This window comes from Wyeomyia smithii, chromosome 1, assembly GCF_029784165.1.
Source record: "Wyeomyia smithii strain HCP4-BCI-WySm-NY-G18 chromosome 1, ASM2978416v1, whole genome shotgun sequence".
Taxonomy (NCBI): Eukaryota; Metazoa; Arthropoda; class Insecta; order Diptera; family Culicidae; genus Wyeomyia; species Wyeomyia smithii.
Genome location: NC_073694.1, coordinates 10,657,230 through 10,674,069, shown reverse-complemented (window position 1 = coordinate 10,674,069; position 16,840 = coordinate 10,657,230). Strand labels below are relative to the sequence as shown.

Here is a 16,840-nt window from a genome sequence, read left to right as displayed (position 1 = left end):
TTACCACAGGTCAAATCTACTCGTTCAGCTTGAACAACCCCCGGGACAAGGTGTATTCGACGGGTGAGAGCACCTCGACGGAGGACGACTCCTACCTGGGCTACTCTTCGGCGACGGGCGATTTCAACGGGGACGGCAGCATGGGCGTCGCCGTCGGAATGCCCCGGGGCGGTGGCCTCCTCGGGAAGGTGTTGATCTTCTCGTGGAACATGACCAATCAGCAGAACATCACCGGCGAACAGATCGGGGCCTACTTTGGGTACTCGCTCGCAGTCGTCGATGTCGATGGTGACAAGCTGGACGACCTGATTGTTGGCGCCCCGATGTACACTGAACCGAACAACGAGGGGAAGTACGAAACGGGGCGGGTTTATATCATCTACCAGGATAAGGTGAATAAGTTCCAGGAGGTCGAAACGCGGGATGGCGTCAATTCGAAGGCGAGATTTGGACTGTCCGTGTGTTCGTTGGGAGATATCAATTTGGATGGATTTGGAGACTTTGCGGTGGGGGCTCCCTATGATGGACCGAATGGACGGGGGGCGGTTTATGTTTACCACGGGTCGCCGACGGGACCGCTGCCGAAGCCATCGCAGGTTATTTTGGCGGAGGATATTGCTGGAGTTTCTCGGATATCGACGTTCGGATTTTCCGTCGCCGGTGGAGTTGATCTTGATGGGAATCAGTATCCGGATATGGTGGTGGGAGCATATGAAGCTGATAAGGCGCTGGTGTTCAAGTCACGCCCGGTAGCGGTGATGGAGGCTAGCACACTGTTTGAGACTGAAAACAAGCTTATCTCACTGGATGATGTGAACTGTACTTTACGCGATCGGAAGCAAGTTCCTTGTACGGTAGTTAATTCGTGCATGAAGTATAATGGTATCAACGTTCCACCAACTTTGGATATCGAGGTTTCGTGGCTCCTGGATTCGAAGAAGTCGCGTAACCCGCGACTGTTCTTCATCAACGAAGAAGGTCGCAATCTCCGCAATCAATCGGTGCGGTTGTACCGAGGAAAGCTGGAGTGTAAAAGCGAACGGGTTTACATTGCGGAGAATATTCGTGATAAAATCACCCCACTGGAGGTTGAGATGAAATACAGCTTGCGACAGAGTAGCTCCAGCGCGCAGGGCGGACGACGAGCCACTGTTGACCCAGTACTTGATCAAAACCGAGGAACAGTTCAAAAAGACTCCATCAACATTCAAAAGAATTGCGGACCGGATAACGTTTGCATACCGGATCTTCGACTGCAAGTCAACATGGTTGACGAATACTTGCTTGGATCCGGAAAGCTGCTGGCAATCGATATTCTGATATCAAACTTCGGCGAAGACGCCTTCGAAGCCGGCTTCTACATGTCAATCCCACCGGAGTTGAATTTCCGTCGGGTTGAGAAGGTTGGTGAAATAAAGGATACTCCCATCCTGTGCACCACGCCGCCAGGGGCGACTAACGGAACGCTCAAGTGCGATATTGGAAATCCGCTGTCCAGCGGAAAAGTCGTCAACTTCAAGGTACTACTTTCCCCCTCGATCAAGGTCGGAATGGCTCCGAGCTACGATTTCTACATGGAAACAAATTCAACCAACGCGGAACTCACTGGATCTGATCTCGATAACATCTTTGAGAAGAGCGTTGGAATCGCCATTAAAACAGATCTGTCGATATCCGGCGTTTCACATCCGGATAGCTTCCTGTACAATTACACTGAATACCGAACGGTGGAGGAAGCGGAAACAGAACACCATCTTGGTCCGCAAGTGGTTCACATCTACGAAATACGCAACGAAGGACCGTCGACCATCGACGAAGCGGAGTTCTTTGTCATGTGGCCGTACGAAACGAATGAAGGCGATCCGCTGATGTACCTTCTAGTGCAACCGGAAACCAGTGGCAACATCAAGTGCCAACCTAGCAGCTACATCAATCCAAGGGATTTGGCCATCGAGAATCCACGAAAAAGCTACCTGGAAAAAGTTGGAGCCTCGTTCGGCGCTCACGAAAGCTCCGCTTCTGTGAGTTCAACGGGATTTTCTCGTAGTGAGACCACCGTTGGTGGCTCAACGTCGTCAAGTCAAAGTTCCGGGTCCAGTTCGGCCTCGCGCACTGGTAGCGGAGCAACACATAGCGTGCATCGCACGCAAACGGTTCTAACGGATTCCGATCGACGTCGGTTGGATGACGAAGAAAACCAGGAATCTACCGGAGATGCTTCCTTTGTTCATCGCCAGCGGGCGGAAAGTGCACAGGCGCACTCACAGTACGCCGCAGGCACCAGCGCCAACGCTGCCGGAGGTCAACGGTACGGAACTGATCGAGACAGCAGCAGCAGCGGTGGATCCATGCGTGAGTACTCGCACAGCAGTAGCTGGAACTCGACTAGCAACAACGGAGGTCCAGCGGTGACGTTCAGTGCCAGCCGCAATCGAACGGTTTATCGGGGTGAAGACGGACGCGTTCGGGTTAGCGAAAGCAGTACCGAACATTACGGCAAGTCGGTTGCAGCATTTGCCGGCATCGGAGCGAACGTTGATGGCCAGATGTTGCACAAGGAAGACTTCAGCGATATCTACCGGCAGGAGGAGAGCCGTAGTCGAACGGCAGGAGGTGCTGATGGAAGTACGTCGTTCCGTGTGGGCGGTGGAAGCGGCTACCGACAAGGTTCCAGGTGAGTAGAGTAGTTCTTTATTGTTTTGAAGTTACTAGAACCGACTTCTTTGATTCGAAGGCCCTGCACGGGAAACTTTGGCCTGATTGAAAGTTTATTCGCCAGGTTTGCTCTAAATTTCGAAAATCTTTAGAATCATGGAGAAAAAATGATGATAAAAATAACAAAAAAGCATATCAAATCAACTACCGTGCTGGATCGAAACCCGTACAGTATCGAAATCCGTACACCTTGACGTTTTTCTTCAATTTGAAGCATTATAAAAATAAAAATTCATATGATAGTTACATGTACATGTCCGTTGAGCTGTTGGCCTTCTGTTAAATTAAACTATGCGTCAGTAGGCCATGAAATAAAAATAATAAAAATAAAAAATCAATCGTGTATCGGTTTCTGTTGTCATTTCGCTGTATCGTTAGAAAATTTATTAAGAAAACGTTCTTCAGATGAAAACATTTTTCAAGTGGGATATACGTGTTTTACTCTGTGAATCTTTTTGAAATTGATGGAAAGGGTAAGTCTTCGTCATTTTCGAGCTGTATATTGTCTGGTGAATAGTGTAAATTGTATTTATTCAACAAAAACTGTGCCGTACGGATTTTGATCCTTGTTAATTGCTTGAATCGAAATCCGTACAGCGTGTGTATCATGCATATATTGTTGAACTTTCTTCTTGTTTTCAGCATATAATGGAAGATAACAAGTATAAATATACGACAAACAATTTCGAAGGAGCTGTGACTGAGGTGCGCTAGGGAAAGTCGTACCGGGAAGCTTCGAGAGATTCTGGTGTTCCGGTTACTACGATAAGCGGTGCCGCAACGAAACGCTACGAAAAATTGCACTATTTCAGCTGATATAAAAAATTAGAAAACCGTGTTAAACTTGAGGAACAAATTGATCCTCAAAATATATTTATTCGTAAATTTAAAAATAAATCATAAATAAAAGATGTTCATTTATGTACTCTAATACTCTAATGGACTCTAATCCAGTCTATATCGCGTGTGTGCGGATTTCGATTCAAAACATGTTCTATTAAAACATGATTTTTTCGAGTTTCAGACTGATTTTAATCATTTTACTTGAAAATAGAGATAAAATATAAGTAGACTTATAAGTAAACATGTCAGTTTGAAGCAATATGTGATTTCTTGATTTTATATTGACCGTCGAAGATTATCATGTGCTTAGGTGTACGGATTTCGGTCCAGCACGGTATATTTTCATACTGATCTGGTGATAACTATAACGATGATTGAGTTACGCTAACGTTTGAAGTAAACTGTAAACTACCTTCATTCATTCATAAATATATTTTTTTTTGTAATTGATATGCCTTCCTCATTAGTGATTAGGTTGAATTGTAAAAATTAAAGCAACAATCCTAAATTATGATGTGCTTAAGGAAACTCATCTTCATAAAGCCAGAAATTACCTTGTGAAAAGTACGCAAACGAAGAAGAACGGCGTACCTGGTATGTGGTTTTCAATATTTGTTCATTGGTTGATTTAACTACCTAATTACGATGCCATCAGGACGCAAGGGGTTTGCGCAGGGCCGGATTTAGACGGTGGGGGCAAATTTGTTTGTGAGGCCCTCTTTTCTTAAAACATTTAAAGGTAACGTTCTGGGAGGTGACGAGCAAAAAAAAAGGTCAGCCCAGGACTAGAGGCCGAATCGGGAGGCCCGGGGCATTTGCACCCTTTGCCCCCCCTCAAATCCGGGTATGGGTTTGCGAGTTTTCTGGAACGACATTAAGAAGAAATAACAATTCGAACTCCGGGAGGAGTGTCAGCAGCAAGTAGTGTAGTTTCCAAATTCGATATTCAAGGCTGGTTTACCAGAGTCGAAAGGCATATTCAAGAAAATGATCTTGGAGAGATCTTTCTTGAATCGAACGGAGATGAAACTTCTCTTTTCTTCCTGTGAGGTACAACATGCCAGTCCTCACACAAACACTACGATGGTGTTTACTTTCGGAGCTGATGGCGCAATAGTTCCGCTGGATGTTATACTGCCAATGTAGATAATTCAATCGGAACTGTAAACAAGCTTCCCTGGTGATTGGTGTATTGGCAAAAGGTCCAAAGGAGAAACATTTTCTATCCGTTTCTTCTGAAAAGCAAGGTCAAATTTCGTACTCTGTTAATGAACACTCGTTCCATATTGTAGTGAAAGTAGCAGATCTCTGTCTTGATCTCGGGTTTATTTTGATAGCGCTCTATCCCAACAAGACGCGGATCACTCAGCCAGCCGATTTATCAATATTCAAGCCATGATGCTTAAAATCTTTCATCGATCGGGGAGCCTCAACAGAACTAAGACTGTCCGTAAAAATGAAATGAGTTACGTCATGTTGTACTGTCGTTTTGATCATTGCAGGCAGTGAAATTCTGCCAAAAGCTTCTGAAATGGATGATCCAAAGCAACTGTGGTTACGCTGTGAATCGCAGCATCTGTCATTTCTCCCGTTGAGGAAACTTTCGTCAGCCCGTCTATGCAAAATGCAAAACGAAGCGAAAAAATCGGCACCAATGATAGGAAAAGGATCGTGGCATTTTGTAGCCCGTGCGCCGCGACCTATTTCGGATGGTGATAAAAAAATATTCAAGATAGATAATTGAGTTTGATAAATTCCCCTTGGAAGGTAAAATGTTGGCTTACTTGCAAGAAAACTCTACGCTCTTGTGAGCGGTCTTCCGCTAGTTAATCGGAACATTCGCCATGGCGGACGAAAACATGCATGTAGGCATGTCCCCGCTTGTCGCTCAGGGTCGTCGGCCGTCCGGAACCGGGCTTTCTTTCGATTCTTTGATTGTTGTTATAGTGCCAAGATGTGGTAGATGCCGGAGCGGGCGTATCCGGTGTCCACGAACTGCCGCACAATGTTCGTTTTCGATGCGACGTGGTACTGTTCTCTGGACGCACACATTTCTGAACAGAGTAGCTTCTCTACTTTCGCCTTTATGGTTAGAGTTCGACTGATAGAGCTGTCAAATCTTTTCTGCTGATTCATGGGTTACTATGATTGATGCTGCATGGATAGTTTCGTCAGTACGTGTGAAGGTAAACCCAATTTTTGTTGATTTTTTCACCGCAAACGTTATTAAATCACCGTTTTCTCAGCATGTTGTTTTTCATGATGAAACAGTTAGGTGAGTACCGCCAGTGTATTTATCAATCAAAACTTCGAGTGAATCTATTTTGGGGATTATACTTCTACAATTCCACTGTAAAACAGAAATAGAATCCTCCACTTCAGTGGATGAATTACCTACGCCATTCAGCAGTCAACTGCTTCGAAAATATTTTAACTGTAGATAGAAGTGCCAGCCGGAGACTATCAAGGTGATCAGTTATGTTTTAATTCTCTAAAAGCCAGTCCACAATATCTGAAAACTTCAGCACTTCGGTTCTGGCTGAATCTGAGACGAAAAAGAAAGAACCTTAGGGCAATTTGATATTCCTGTAAGTGCTGAAAACTCCTTGCGGTAATTCAGTTTTGCCAACCCCGGGGGAGTTTGCTTCGGATTTTCAACAGCACTTATTTGTTTGAAAGTATTTGCTATTTTCAATGTGGATCTTCTTCAACCTTCTCTAGTTTAGTAAATAAACAAAATAATCACAAGCATTCGCAGGCTCTTACTCTTCTATAAATGTGTATATTTGGGAATTTACTCTATCGATATTATCCGGTCACGATTATTTAGTGAATATCAAAGATAAAATTAAATAAATATTCGTTGCAAAAATTTACAATTCTTGTTGAGTAATTTATGGTAATCATATTTATGAAATAAACTTTCAATCACCATTAACAGCAGCATTGCAGGTTTTCCTCGATTGCACACGTATAGAAATGTTCTAACAAAAGTGTACCATTGCAATATAAATAGTACCGCTGCAGTATGAATAGAAGTGTACCGCTGAAATGTACGAATAGAATAGTACCGCTGCACAGTGGTTTAAAAGTCGATATTGACGCGCTAAATTGATAACTTCACGTACGTTGGATATACAATTATGACGTCTTCAGCAAAAATGGTGGGTAATACCTCCTGCATCTTTTGGTGCTATGAGATTTGTGATTAATCTCCCCAAAAGTGAGATGAAAAATTTATTTTTTTGCTCCATCGAGATACAGAAATGGTGTCTTCGGTAAAATTATAGGTATAACCAATACGATTGACTTTGCCGAAGACAAAAAATTCGTATCTGTTACTCAAATTGACTTAGAGAGTTTTTATTGAAAATAGACCTGTCAAAACACATTTTTCAATGAAAAATATTTTTTTCTATTTCCTAGGCCTTCACTATGTTCTACAAAGTTGTTAGTAGCATCAATATACACAACTGGCTGGAAGATACTATATTCGTATTGTTTGAAAAACTATGAGTTATGGGCTATTTTTTATTTTTTTTTTGCCATATTTCAAATCACTGTATCTTTCTTAGGATCAGGTAGATGCAGATTCGGTAGTAAGCATATTAAAGTATAACAATAGAACTTTCAAACGCTGGTGGTTTCGCTAGTCCACGACTTTCTGCTGATGAGTTGTGTTCATAACAAAAAACCTCGTTTTTACCCTCTGTTCGGATTTACCTCGAGGAAAATGCACCACCTTTTCTTAGCAGCTTCAATAGCAGCATATGCAATTTACATGTTCTGAAATACTTGAACCACGCTTGGTAGGATGGTCACCATAGATACGAACTTATTACGTGGTATCTTGGTTTACAATATTAGTATTTTACCTCGTGCGTCTTGAACTGTCCTACAGATCAGACGTTTTTTCGGTTGCTTGTGGACTGGTCTTTGACTGCCTATAGCTTCAAAGTTTGTGTTTTGTCAGTGTGTCTTTTAAAGACTACCTGAAAGTTATTTCCCATCAGTCTTTCCCAAGACTACCTACTTTTGAATTTAACATTTGTTTTAACTTTTTTCGTATCACCTGAAATGGCTGGACGGAAAAAGAAACCTCGCATCGCTGCGGGGAGGAAAAGAGAGGCATCTCTTTCTGACACATCGAGTGTCTGTAGTGACAATCCTTTTGATATTTTGCCTGAGCAAGAAGCTGGTGAAATGGAAGTTACCAATAATGAAACTATACAAAATATAAAATCTTTAAAAAAGGAGAAAGTTCCACCTATTGTGGTAACTATTTCTTCTGAATTTAATATATTCAAAAAGGAACTTTCAACGTTTGTTTCTGACGTTAAAGTTACCTATCAAATTGGCCGTAGAGGTGAATGCCGCTTATTAGCCGACTCAGTAAAGGGTCGTGATCGTCTTGTTCAGTATTTAACTGACAAGATGTACAAATTTTTTACATATGACACCAAGAACGCCAAGCCGTTCAAGGTTGTCTTGAAAGGTCTCACCAACGATCAAACCGTTGATGAGATCAAACTTACTTTAACAGAATTACTTGGCATAGCCCCTACCCAAGTAATTCTAATGAAACAAAAATCACGAGGCGAAAACAGTCAGAGAACTGGAATTTCCCTTGTTAATTATTTAATTCATTTTAACCGCAATGAGGTTAACAACTTAATTTTTTTTGAAAAAGCACATGCTTTGTATAATGTGCGTGTAAAGTGGGAAATTTATAGGAAGTATGGCGGAGGTGAAAAGCATATCACCCAATGCCGTACTTGCCAACGTTATGGCCATGGTTCCAAATTCTGTAACATGGACCAAAAATGTCTTAATTGTGGAGACTCTTCTCACAAAAAGGACACATGTCCTGTGAAAGAGAGTAAAAATTTTCGCTGTGCGAATTGTAACGGCAACCATATGTCAAATTTTTATCAATGCCCAGTCCGTTTAGCAATTGTTAAGGCAAGGCAAGGTAAACAAAATTCAATTTCTCAATTAAAACCAACTTCAAAACAAAATTCTCCAAGCGTACCAGTGACGCATAGTTTACCTACTCCTTTGCATACCCGTTTAACTTATGCACAGGTTACAGGTAGTTCGAACATTATACCGCCTAGTGTTGGTAGTTCGAAAATGACCGTTAATATGGGTAAGCAAAACACGCTAGAAAATAATTGTACACCTATTACTCCAGCTAATATTGCTGCCGAAAATATTTTTTCTAATGTCAACTGCCTGGGGCCTATTACGGCAGGTAAACTTTCTTTTTTGCAACAGGCAATGTTCGATCTTATGAACGCCATGTTGCAGGCAAAATCAATGTTTGAAGCCATTCAAATAGGCACAAATTTTACTATTAAAATTGTTTCTAATTTAAAATTTAGCAATGATTTTAAATAAAACAATTAAAATATTAAATTGGAATGCTCGCTCATTGAAGGCCAATGAGAATGAGCTTTTTAATTTTTTAACAGTAAATAATGTGCATATTGCAATTATTACTGAAACATTTTTGAAACCTAACATAAAATTAAAATATGATCCCAATTACGTGGTTCATAGATATGATAGGATTCAGGGTTCCGGCGGTGGAGTTGTAATTGTTATTCTTCGCCGAATCAAACATCGTGCTCTTCCCCATCTCGAGACGAAAGTTTTTGAAACTTTGGGAATTGAAGTTCAAACTGAACTTGGGATTTTATTTATTGCCGCAGCATATTTACCATTTCAATGCACACGCGAGCTCAAAAATTATTTTAAAGGTGATTTACAAAAACTCACCAGAAATCGTTCGAAATTTTTCATAATCGGCGATTTTAACGCTAAACATCGTTTATGGAATAATTCTCAAAGTAATTCCAATGGCAAAATTTTATTCAATGATTGTTCTTCAGGATACTATTCTATTTTGTCTCCGAATAGTCCTACATGCTTTTCTTCTGTAAGAAACCCTTCAACAATTGATTTTGTGCTGACAGATCAAAGTCATGTATGTAGTGATTTGATCACACATGCTGACTTTGATTCTGACCATCTTCCAATAACTTTTTCTTTATCACATGAATCAGTTTTAAACCCTATGAGCTCTGTTTTTAATTATAACAAAGCTAATTGGGAAAGATACAAAAATTATATTGAGAGAAATTTCAATAATGAGCTTGATTTGCAAAACGAAGTGAATATTGATTCCGCTTTGGAAGCATTAAAATGTGCAATTGTTGATGCCAGGAATTATTCTGTTCCAAAGGCTTAAGTGAAATTTGATTCACCAATAATTGACGAAAATCTTCAACTTCTAATTCGTTTGAAAAATGTCCGCAGACGTCAATATCAACGTTCTCGTGACCCTGTTTTTAAAACTAGTTATAAAGATTTACAGAAAGAGATTAAACATAAATTTACTCTTCTGAGAAATCAAAATTTTGAGACTAAAGTTGAAAAATTGAAACCATATTCAAAACCATTTTGGAAGCTGTCGAATATTCTTAAGAAACCTTCAAAGCCTATTCCAGTTTTAAAAGATGGTGAACGTTTTCTTGAATCCAATGAACAAAAGGCTCAAAGACTTGCTCAGCAGTTTGAGAGTGTTCATAACTCAAATTTGAATTTTGTGAGTCCAATTGAAAATGAAGTCACACGTCAATTTGATTTAAATTCTTCCCAGATTTTTTTACCTGCAGAAATAATTGAAACTAACTTGAATGAGATTAAATCAATTATTAAAAATTTCAAAAATATGAAAGCACCTGGTGACGATGGAATCTTTAATATACTAATCAAACATCTCCCTGAGAGCACAATGGATTTTTTAGTGAAAATTTTCAATTGCTGCTTCAAAATTGCATATTTTCCCAAATTATGGAAAAATGCAAAAATTACTCCCATTTTAAAACCGGATAAGAACCCAGCTGAAGTTTCAAGTTATCGACCAATCAGTTTGCTTTCTTCAATAAGTAAACTGTTTGAGAGAATTATTCTTAACAGAATGATGTCACACATCAACGAAAATTCAATTTTTGCAAATGAACAGTTTGGATTTCGCCATGGGCATTCCACAACTCATCAATTGCTCAGAGTTACTAATATGATACGAGCTAACAAATCTGAAGGTTATTCCACTGGAGCTGCTCTTTTAGACATAGAAAAAGCATTCGACAGTGTTTGGCATAAAGGTTTGATTGCGAAATTGCAAACTTTTAATTTTCCAATTTTCCTAATCAAAATTTTAAAAAATTATCTTACTGATCGAACTCTGCAGGTTGTCTATCAGAATTCAAAATCTGATAGATTTCCTGTCAGAGCAGGTGTACCTCAAGGTTCAGTCTTGGGTCCAGTCCTGTACAACATATTCACTTCAGATCTTCCTGATTTGCCTCCAGGATGCACAAAGTCATTGTTCTGCGATGACACAAGCATTTCCGTAAAAGGAAAAAGTCTTCGTGCCATATGCAGTCGATTGCAGAAAAGTTTAGATATTTTTTCTTCCTACTTGCAAAAGTGGAAAATCTCTGCCAATGCTTCTAAAACTCAAATGATAATTTTTCCGCATAAGCCTAGGGCTTCTTCCCTCAAGCCAAACAATAATCACGTTGTCAAGATGAATGGGGTTATTTTAAGTTGGTCCGACAAGGTTAAGTACTTGGGACTAATTTATGATAAAAAACTTATTTTCAAAGAGCACATTGAGAGTAAACAAGCCAAGTGCATCAAAGAGATGTTTATATCCTCTCATTAACAGGAATTCTAAACTTTGTTTAAAGAACAAACTTTTGATTTACAAACAAATTTTTAGACCAGCAATGCTTTATGCTGTACCGATCTGGTCAAGTTGCTGTTCAACAAGGAAGAAAACGCTCCAAAGGATTCAGAATAAAATTCTGAAAATGATTTTGAAGCGTCCTCCTTGGTTTGGTACACTCGAATTACATAGACTTACTGGTGTTGAACCATTAGAAGCTATGTCAAATAAAATTTTTAACAATTTTCGACAAAAATCGTTGCAATCCTCAATTGCTACGATAAGCTCTCTTTATAGCCAATAAGTTAGCAATTAAGTTAGTTGCAAGTTTACTTCCCGTTTTCTGACAAGTAGGTTTAAATCCCTGCGAATGATAAGTCCTAATTGCGAAAGCAAACAAATCCTAACAATTAAAATTACAAATTTCTAACAGTGTTGAGAAGTCACCATTTGTGATTGGACACACATACTCATTATTTACTAATATTTATCATAAATACTTAAACTACTAACAAATCCCCCCTTAAAAAAAAAAATTAGTATTTTACCTGGTTAAATCATTAAAGAAGGTAAAAACGAGGTTTTTTGTTATGAACACAACTCATCAGCAGAAAGTCGTGGACTAGCGAAACCACCAGCGTTTGAAAGTTCTATTGTTATACTTTAATATGCTTACTACCGAATCTGCATCTACCTGACCCTAAGAAAGATACAGTGATTTGAAATATGGCAAAAAAAAAAAAATTAAAAATAGCCCATAACTCATAGTTTTTCAAACAATACGAATGTAGTACCTTCCAGACAGTTGTGTATATTGATGCTACTAACAACTTTGTAGAACATAGTGAAGGCCTAGGAAATAAAAAAAAAATGTTTCATTGAAAAATGTGTTTTGACAGGTCTATTTTCAATAAAAACTCTCTAAGTCAATTTGAGTAACAGATACGAATTTTTTGTCTTCGGCAAAGTTTATCGTATTGGTTATACCTATAACTTTACCGAAGACACCAACTCTGTATCTCGATGGAGCAAAAAAATAAATTTTTCATCTCACTTTTGGGGAAGTTACTCACAAATCTCATAGCACTAAAAGATGCAGGAGGTATTACCCACCATTTTTGCTGAAGACGTCATAATTGTATATCCAACGTACGTGAAGTTATCAATTTAGCGCGTCAATATCGACTTTTAAACCACTGTGCGCTGCAATCATAGACGACGAGAGACCTGCGGTTCTTTACTCCACTGGTACTGTTGCTTTGACCGGCATGTTTTCTTTCAAGACATCAGTTTTTTTAGGTTCTCAAAGCAGGTTTAGAAATTGTTCAAGAATGGGGATTGTTCCAAAATTTTTTGGAAAACTCTTACCTTCGAGACATCATATTAGTCTAAGCTCATGGAAGCAAAAACAAATTGACATATTGGGACGGGGAGACTCTGTCAATTTTTATTTCGAAATTGATACAGGGAATATCACAGGGAACGGATGGTGTCCATTCAAGTCGTCTGTGCTACGAATGCTTATATGTAATTGGTTCATTGTTCGCGTAAATTTGGTGCTTATTACGGGAGTCACTTCACGGTGAAATCAGAGTGAAGTGAACAAAATCCTATTACAGGACTCACGTAAGTGAGAAAAACGTCGCAAAGTGACATCTGCCGCGAAATCTGGGTTATCATGAGTGTCATATCAGTGAAGTGAGAACGGAAAAAGCGACGATTCGCGTGGAATTATTTCACGACCATTTTGAACAGTTAAAAAATGGTTCCACGAAGATGCCATAAGTCTTAAAGTTGATTGATTTGTGATCTAATGGTAAATATTGCATTTATTTTTCAGTAACGAAACGAATCAGAATTTGATCCGTGCCATAGCGCGGTCAAATTTTCTTTTTTTTTTGCCCGATGAAAAAAATGCAAACTAGTTCAGGAAATTTTCGATACCGAAAAAAATATTTTTTTTGATGCCGAATGTTTTAGAAATGCAGAACACGTCAAGATCTGGTGTTATCTAAAAACACGGAAAAAACGACTTTCTGGGACTCAATTCTCAATTTCACTCAATTCGCTCAATTTCATTTCCCTCAATTTCACTTCACTGTCAATCTCACCCCACGGTGGTGATTTTTGTCACCTCACTTGAGGTGGAATCGGGAATAGGTCTAAAAACGTGAAGTGAGCGTGAGAGTGAAATATATTTCACCGTGAAGTGACTCCCGTAATAAGCATCTTTGTCATTGAAACTTTTTATCAATTTTACCGCTTAGCAATGGAATTAGAGTGATGACTAGCATATTACAAAATTGTTATACATTTTATCTATCCAACAACATATTGGTTATTGTTATCCATCATGTGGTTATGCTGTTATTAACGTTTGAAATCTGACGCAACATTTGCCAGTTTCATTTCCAATTTTGAAGAATGCATCCCAGTATAGTAAATAGTAGAAGGGTGGTATTCAAGGCACGGCCGCATGACGTTGACTACTGTATTCTTATATTCCATTAAAACAAATAGTAGAGGGAATTGCAACGCTTCTATTGCAAAACTTCGAGGCACCAAAAGGTACCAGTTGCCGATTGTTCTTGTTTACTGGTTAGTCCGTCCAGAATCCCAGACATTTTAGTATTTTGCAGTAGCCATGTACTACTAACAGCCACCAGCATTACGGGTGAAACCGGCACGAAATGACCGGTACTATTCTGTCTTTCCTCCTTACAGCTGCTAACACCTAGCGTCCGTATGTAATCGGTACGGTTTAGTAATGAAACTGATGGGGTGAAATGTTCAAACGGTACCTTCTATACCAGGGCTTCGTCAGTTAGTTAGAAAGAAGGAGTGGCTAAGTAGATAATGAAATGATAAGGAACGTAAATAAACATCGGAAACAGAAAGTGACAACAACAATAACAACAAAGTCAGATGGATTGTAGCCGTTAGTGTCGACTGTGCTTGGGAAGAGAGGAAGTGATTGGCTGCGCGGTATGATTTAGACAATCGATATTAATTACCAATTTTTCAATAGTGTATCTAAAACAATAGTTTGTTTTTGTTACATGAATTTAACCGTAAAAAAATTTCTGATAGATTGATGCCAAAACCTCGAAAACCTGATTATAAATGACTGAAAAATGAGCGCTCAAAACCTGACCACTTTTCCCTGGTTGAATTACTAGATTTTCAAATTCAGGTGCCCAACTTCGATATAGACGTCAACAAAGACGTAGTCCCACGTCAAAACGTAATAATTTGAACAGTTTATAACGATATTATAACAAAAATTCTTGGTGCAACTTGCAGAAAACATACGTGGAGGTCAAACTTTAAACACTGATTTGGGGTAAGCGGGGTAAGACCGCCCCTTAAGCAATTCTGTTTGAAGAAAAAAAAATTGCGGCTGCAATTTCATTTTTTCTTTGCTAAGAGGCTCTTCTATTCAATACCCGCTACTAAAAAATAAGAACTGAAATATTTTTGTTTACTTTCCCGCTATTTTTTCAATTTTTAAAATGCATTGAAAATTTGCAGATCTTTTTCATGCGGGGTAAGATCGCCCACCATCTGTTGAGGATAACAAATATTTTTAGGGCCAAAACTGTCGACATTATCGGCATAGTGTCTTTGTCAAAGTTGTAGGTGGTATTTTTTTGGTTTTGAAAAATATACACTGTGAAAATGGTCTGAAGCAAGGTGACGGCTCTCGAACTTGCTGTTCAACATAGCTTTGCAGGGTGCAATACGAAGGGCAGGTGTGCAGAGGAGCGGTACCATCATCACTGAGTCTCACATGCTTCTGGGCTTTGCGGACGACATTGATATAATTGGTGTTAACCGTAGAGCAGTTGGGGAGGCCTTCACGGCTCTCAAAAGGGAAGCTGCGAGAATTGGACTCATTATAAACACGGCCAAAACGAAGTACATGGTGGCTGGCAGAGAGCGTGGTAGTCCTACGGGTGTTGGTGCTGCGGTGGAGATGGATGGGGATACTTTCGAAGTGGTCGACGAATTTGTTTACCTTGGTACTCTCGTGACATGTGACAACGGGGTGAGTCGCGAGGTGAAGAGGCGGATTGCGGCGGCGAATAGGGCTTATTACGGATTGCGTAGCCAGCTTTGGTCCCGTAGCCTACAGATCCGTACGAAATTTGCACTCTATAGGACTACTCCCGGTGGTGCTCTACAGACATGAATCGTGGACGTGGAAGGAGGCCGATCGACGTGCGCTTGAGGTTTTCGAGCGTAGAATCCTGCGATCAATACTCGGAGGCAAACTAGAGGATGGGGTGTGGCGCAGGCGCACGAATCACATGCTGTACGAAGTATACAAACACGCTGATATTGTCAAGCTGATGAAACACGGCAGGTTACAGTGGGCTGGCCATGTAGCACGGATGGTGGATGAGCGACCGGCAAAGATAATATTTAGCAGAGAACGGGATAGAGGCCGACGACTTCGAAGCAGACCGCGCACGCGCTGGATGTGTGCTGTCGACGAGGATGCCAGAGCAGCAGGTGTAAGGGGAGACTGGAGAGTAGCAGCCCAAGATCGAGTTTTGTGGAGACGTATTCTGGATTCGGCAGAGGATCTTAACGATCTGTCGCCATAAAAGCGAAAAGCGAACACTGTGAAAAATCTGAAAAAAAAAATATTTTTTTCTAAGTTGTATCTTTTTCTATTTTTTATTTATCCAAGTTCAAATCTGTCGTGACTGACTGCATCCATTGAATTGTCAGCCATCGCGCCTAGAGAAATCTTCCGATTGGCCTGGCAGAGTGTAGCGATTCCAGAGGTGTCACTCGAATGAGCGAGATCCACGCAGAAAACGTGCTTTTATTCTATTAACTCGTCCAAGTACTGCGACTTATTTTCCACCGCTTGCTGAGATGTGTCGCCGTTCAATGCTATACAGGTCGGACTCGATTATCCGGAACATGAAAAAAATTTTCATTCCGCATAATCGAGTTTTCCGGATAATCGAATCACACAAAAAATACTGAAATTTTGCGATTAACGAACATAAAATAAATATTTCTTTTCTTTATTTACTTGTATGATGCAGTGGCATAACCAGAACTTATTTCTTAGGCGAAACGAGGTAAAATATTGAGAAGCAAAAAACAAAAATTGGACATTGATTATTTTCACTTACTTCGAACAGTTCCCAAACATGCCGGAAGTGACTTAAATGGAAACAAATATGCCAGAAGGGCTGGTAAAAAGAAAATTTCGGAATAAAAATTAAAGACGGACACCAAAGAATAAAATGCCGGATAATCGAATTCCGGATGATCGAGTCTCCGGATAATCGAGTCCGACCTGTAGTACTAATCAACTCTTCGAGCTCCTTTGTGCATCTCATATACGTTTTCCTCGATATAAAATGCAGAAGAAGGGGAAGTAGCCCCGCCCCGAATTTAATAAGATTTACGAATTTCTTTCTAGGGAACCGTAATTAACAGAGTTGTATTTATTTGAACTCAAACTTTTCGTTTATTACAACATTTTGTTTTTTTTTCTCTCTGATAACCAGAGCTATCAAC

General features: G+C 39.9%; 1 protein-coding gene across 5 annotated transcripts in view; it reads left to right on the top strand.

Annotated features, from left to right (window-relative positions):
• The window catches only part of LOC129722405 (integrin alpha-PS2), a 180,590-nt gene that overhangs the window by 146,100 nt on the left and 17,650 nt on the right, over positions 1-16,840 (top strand). For all 5 annotated transcript variants that reach the window (XM_055675850.1, XM_055675813.1, XM_055675822.1 and 2 more), the window contains one exon: positions 10-2,674. In XM_055675850.1, coding sequence (XP_055531825.1) covers positions 10-2,674 — 2,665 coding nt within the window. The remainder of the gene's footprint in view (positions 1-9; positions 2,675-16,840) is intronic.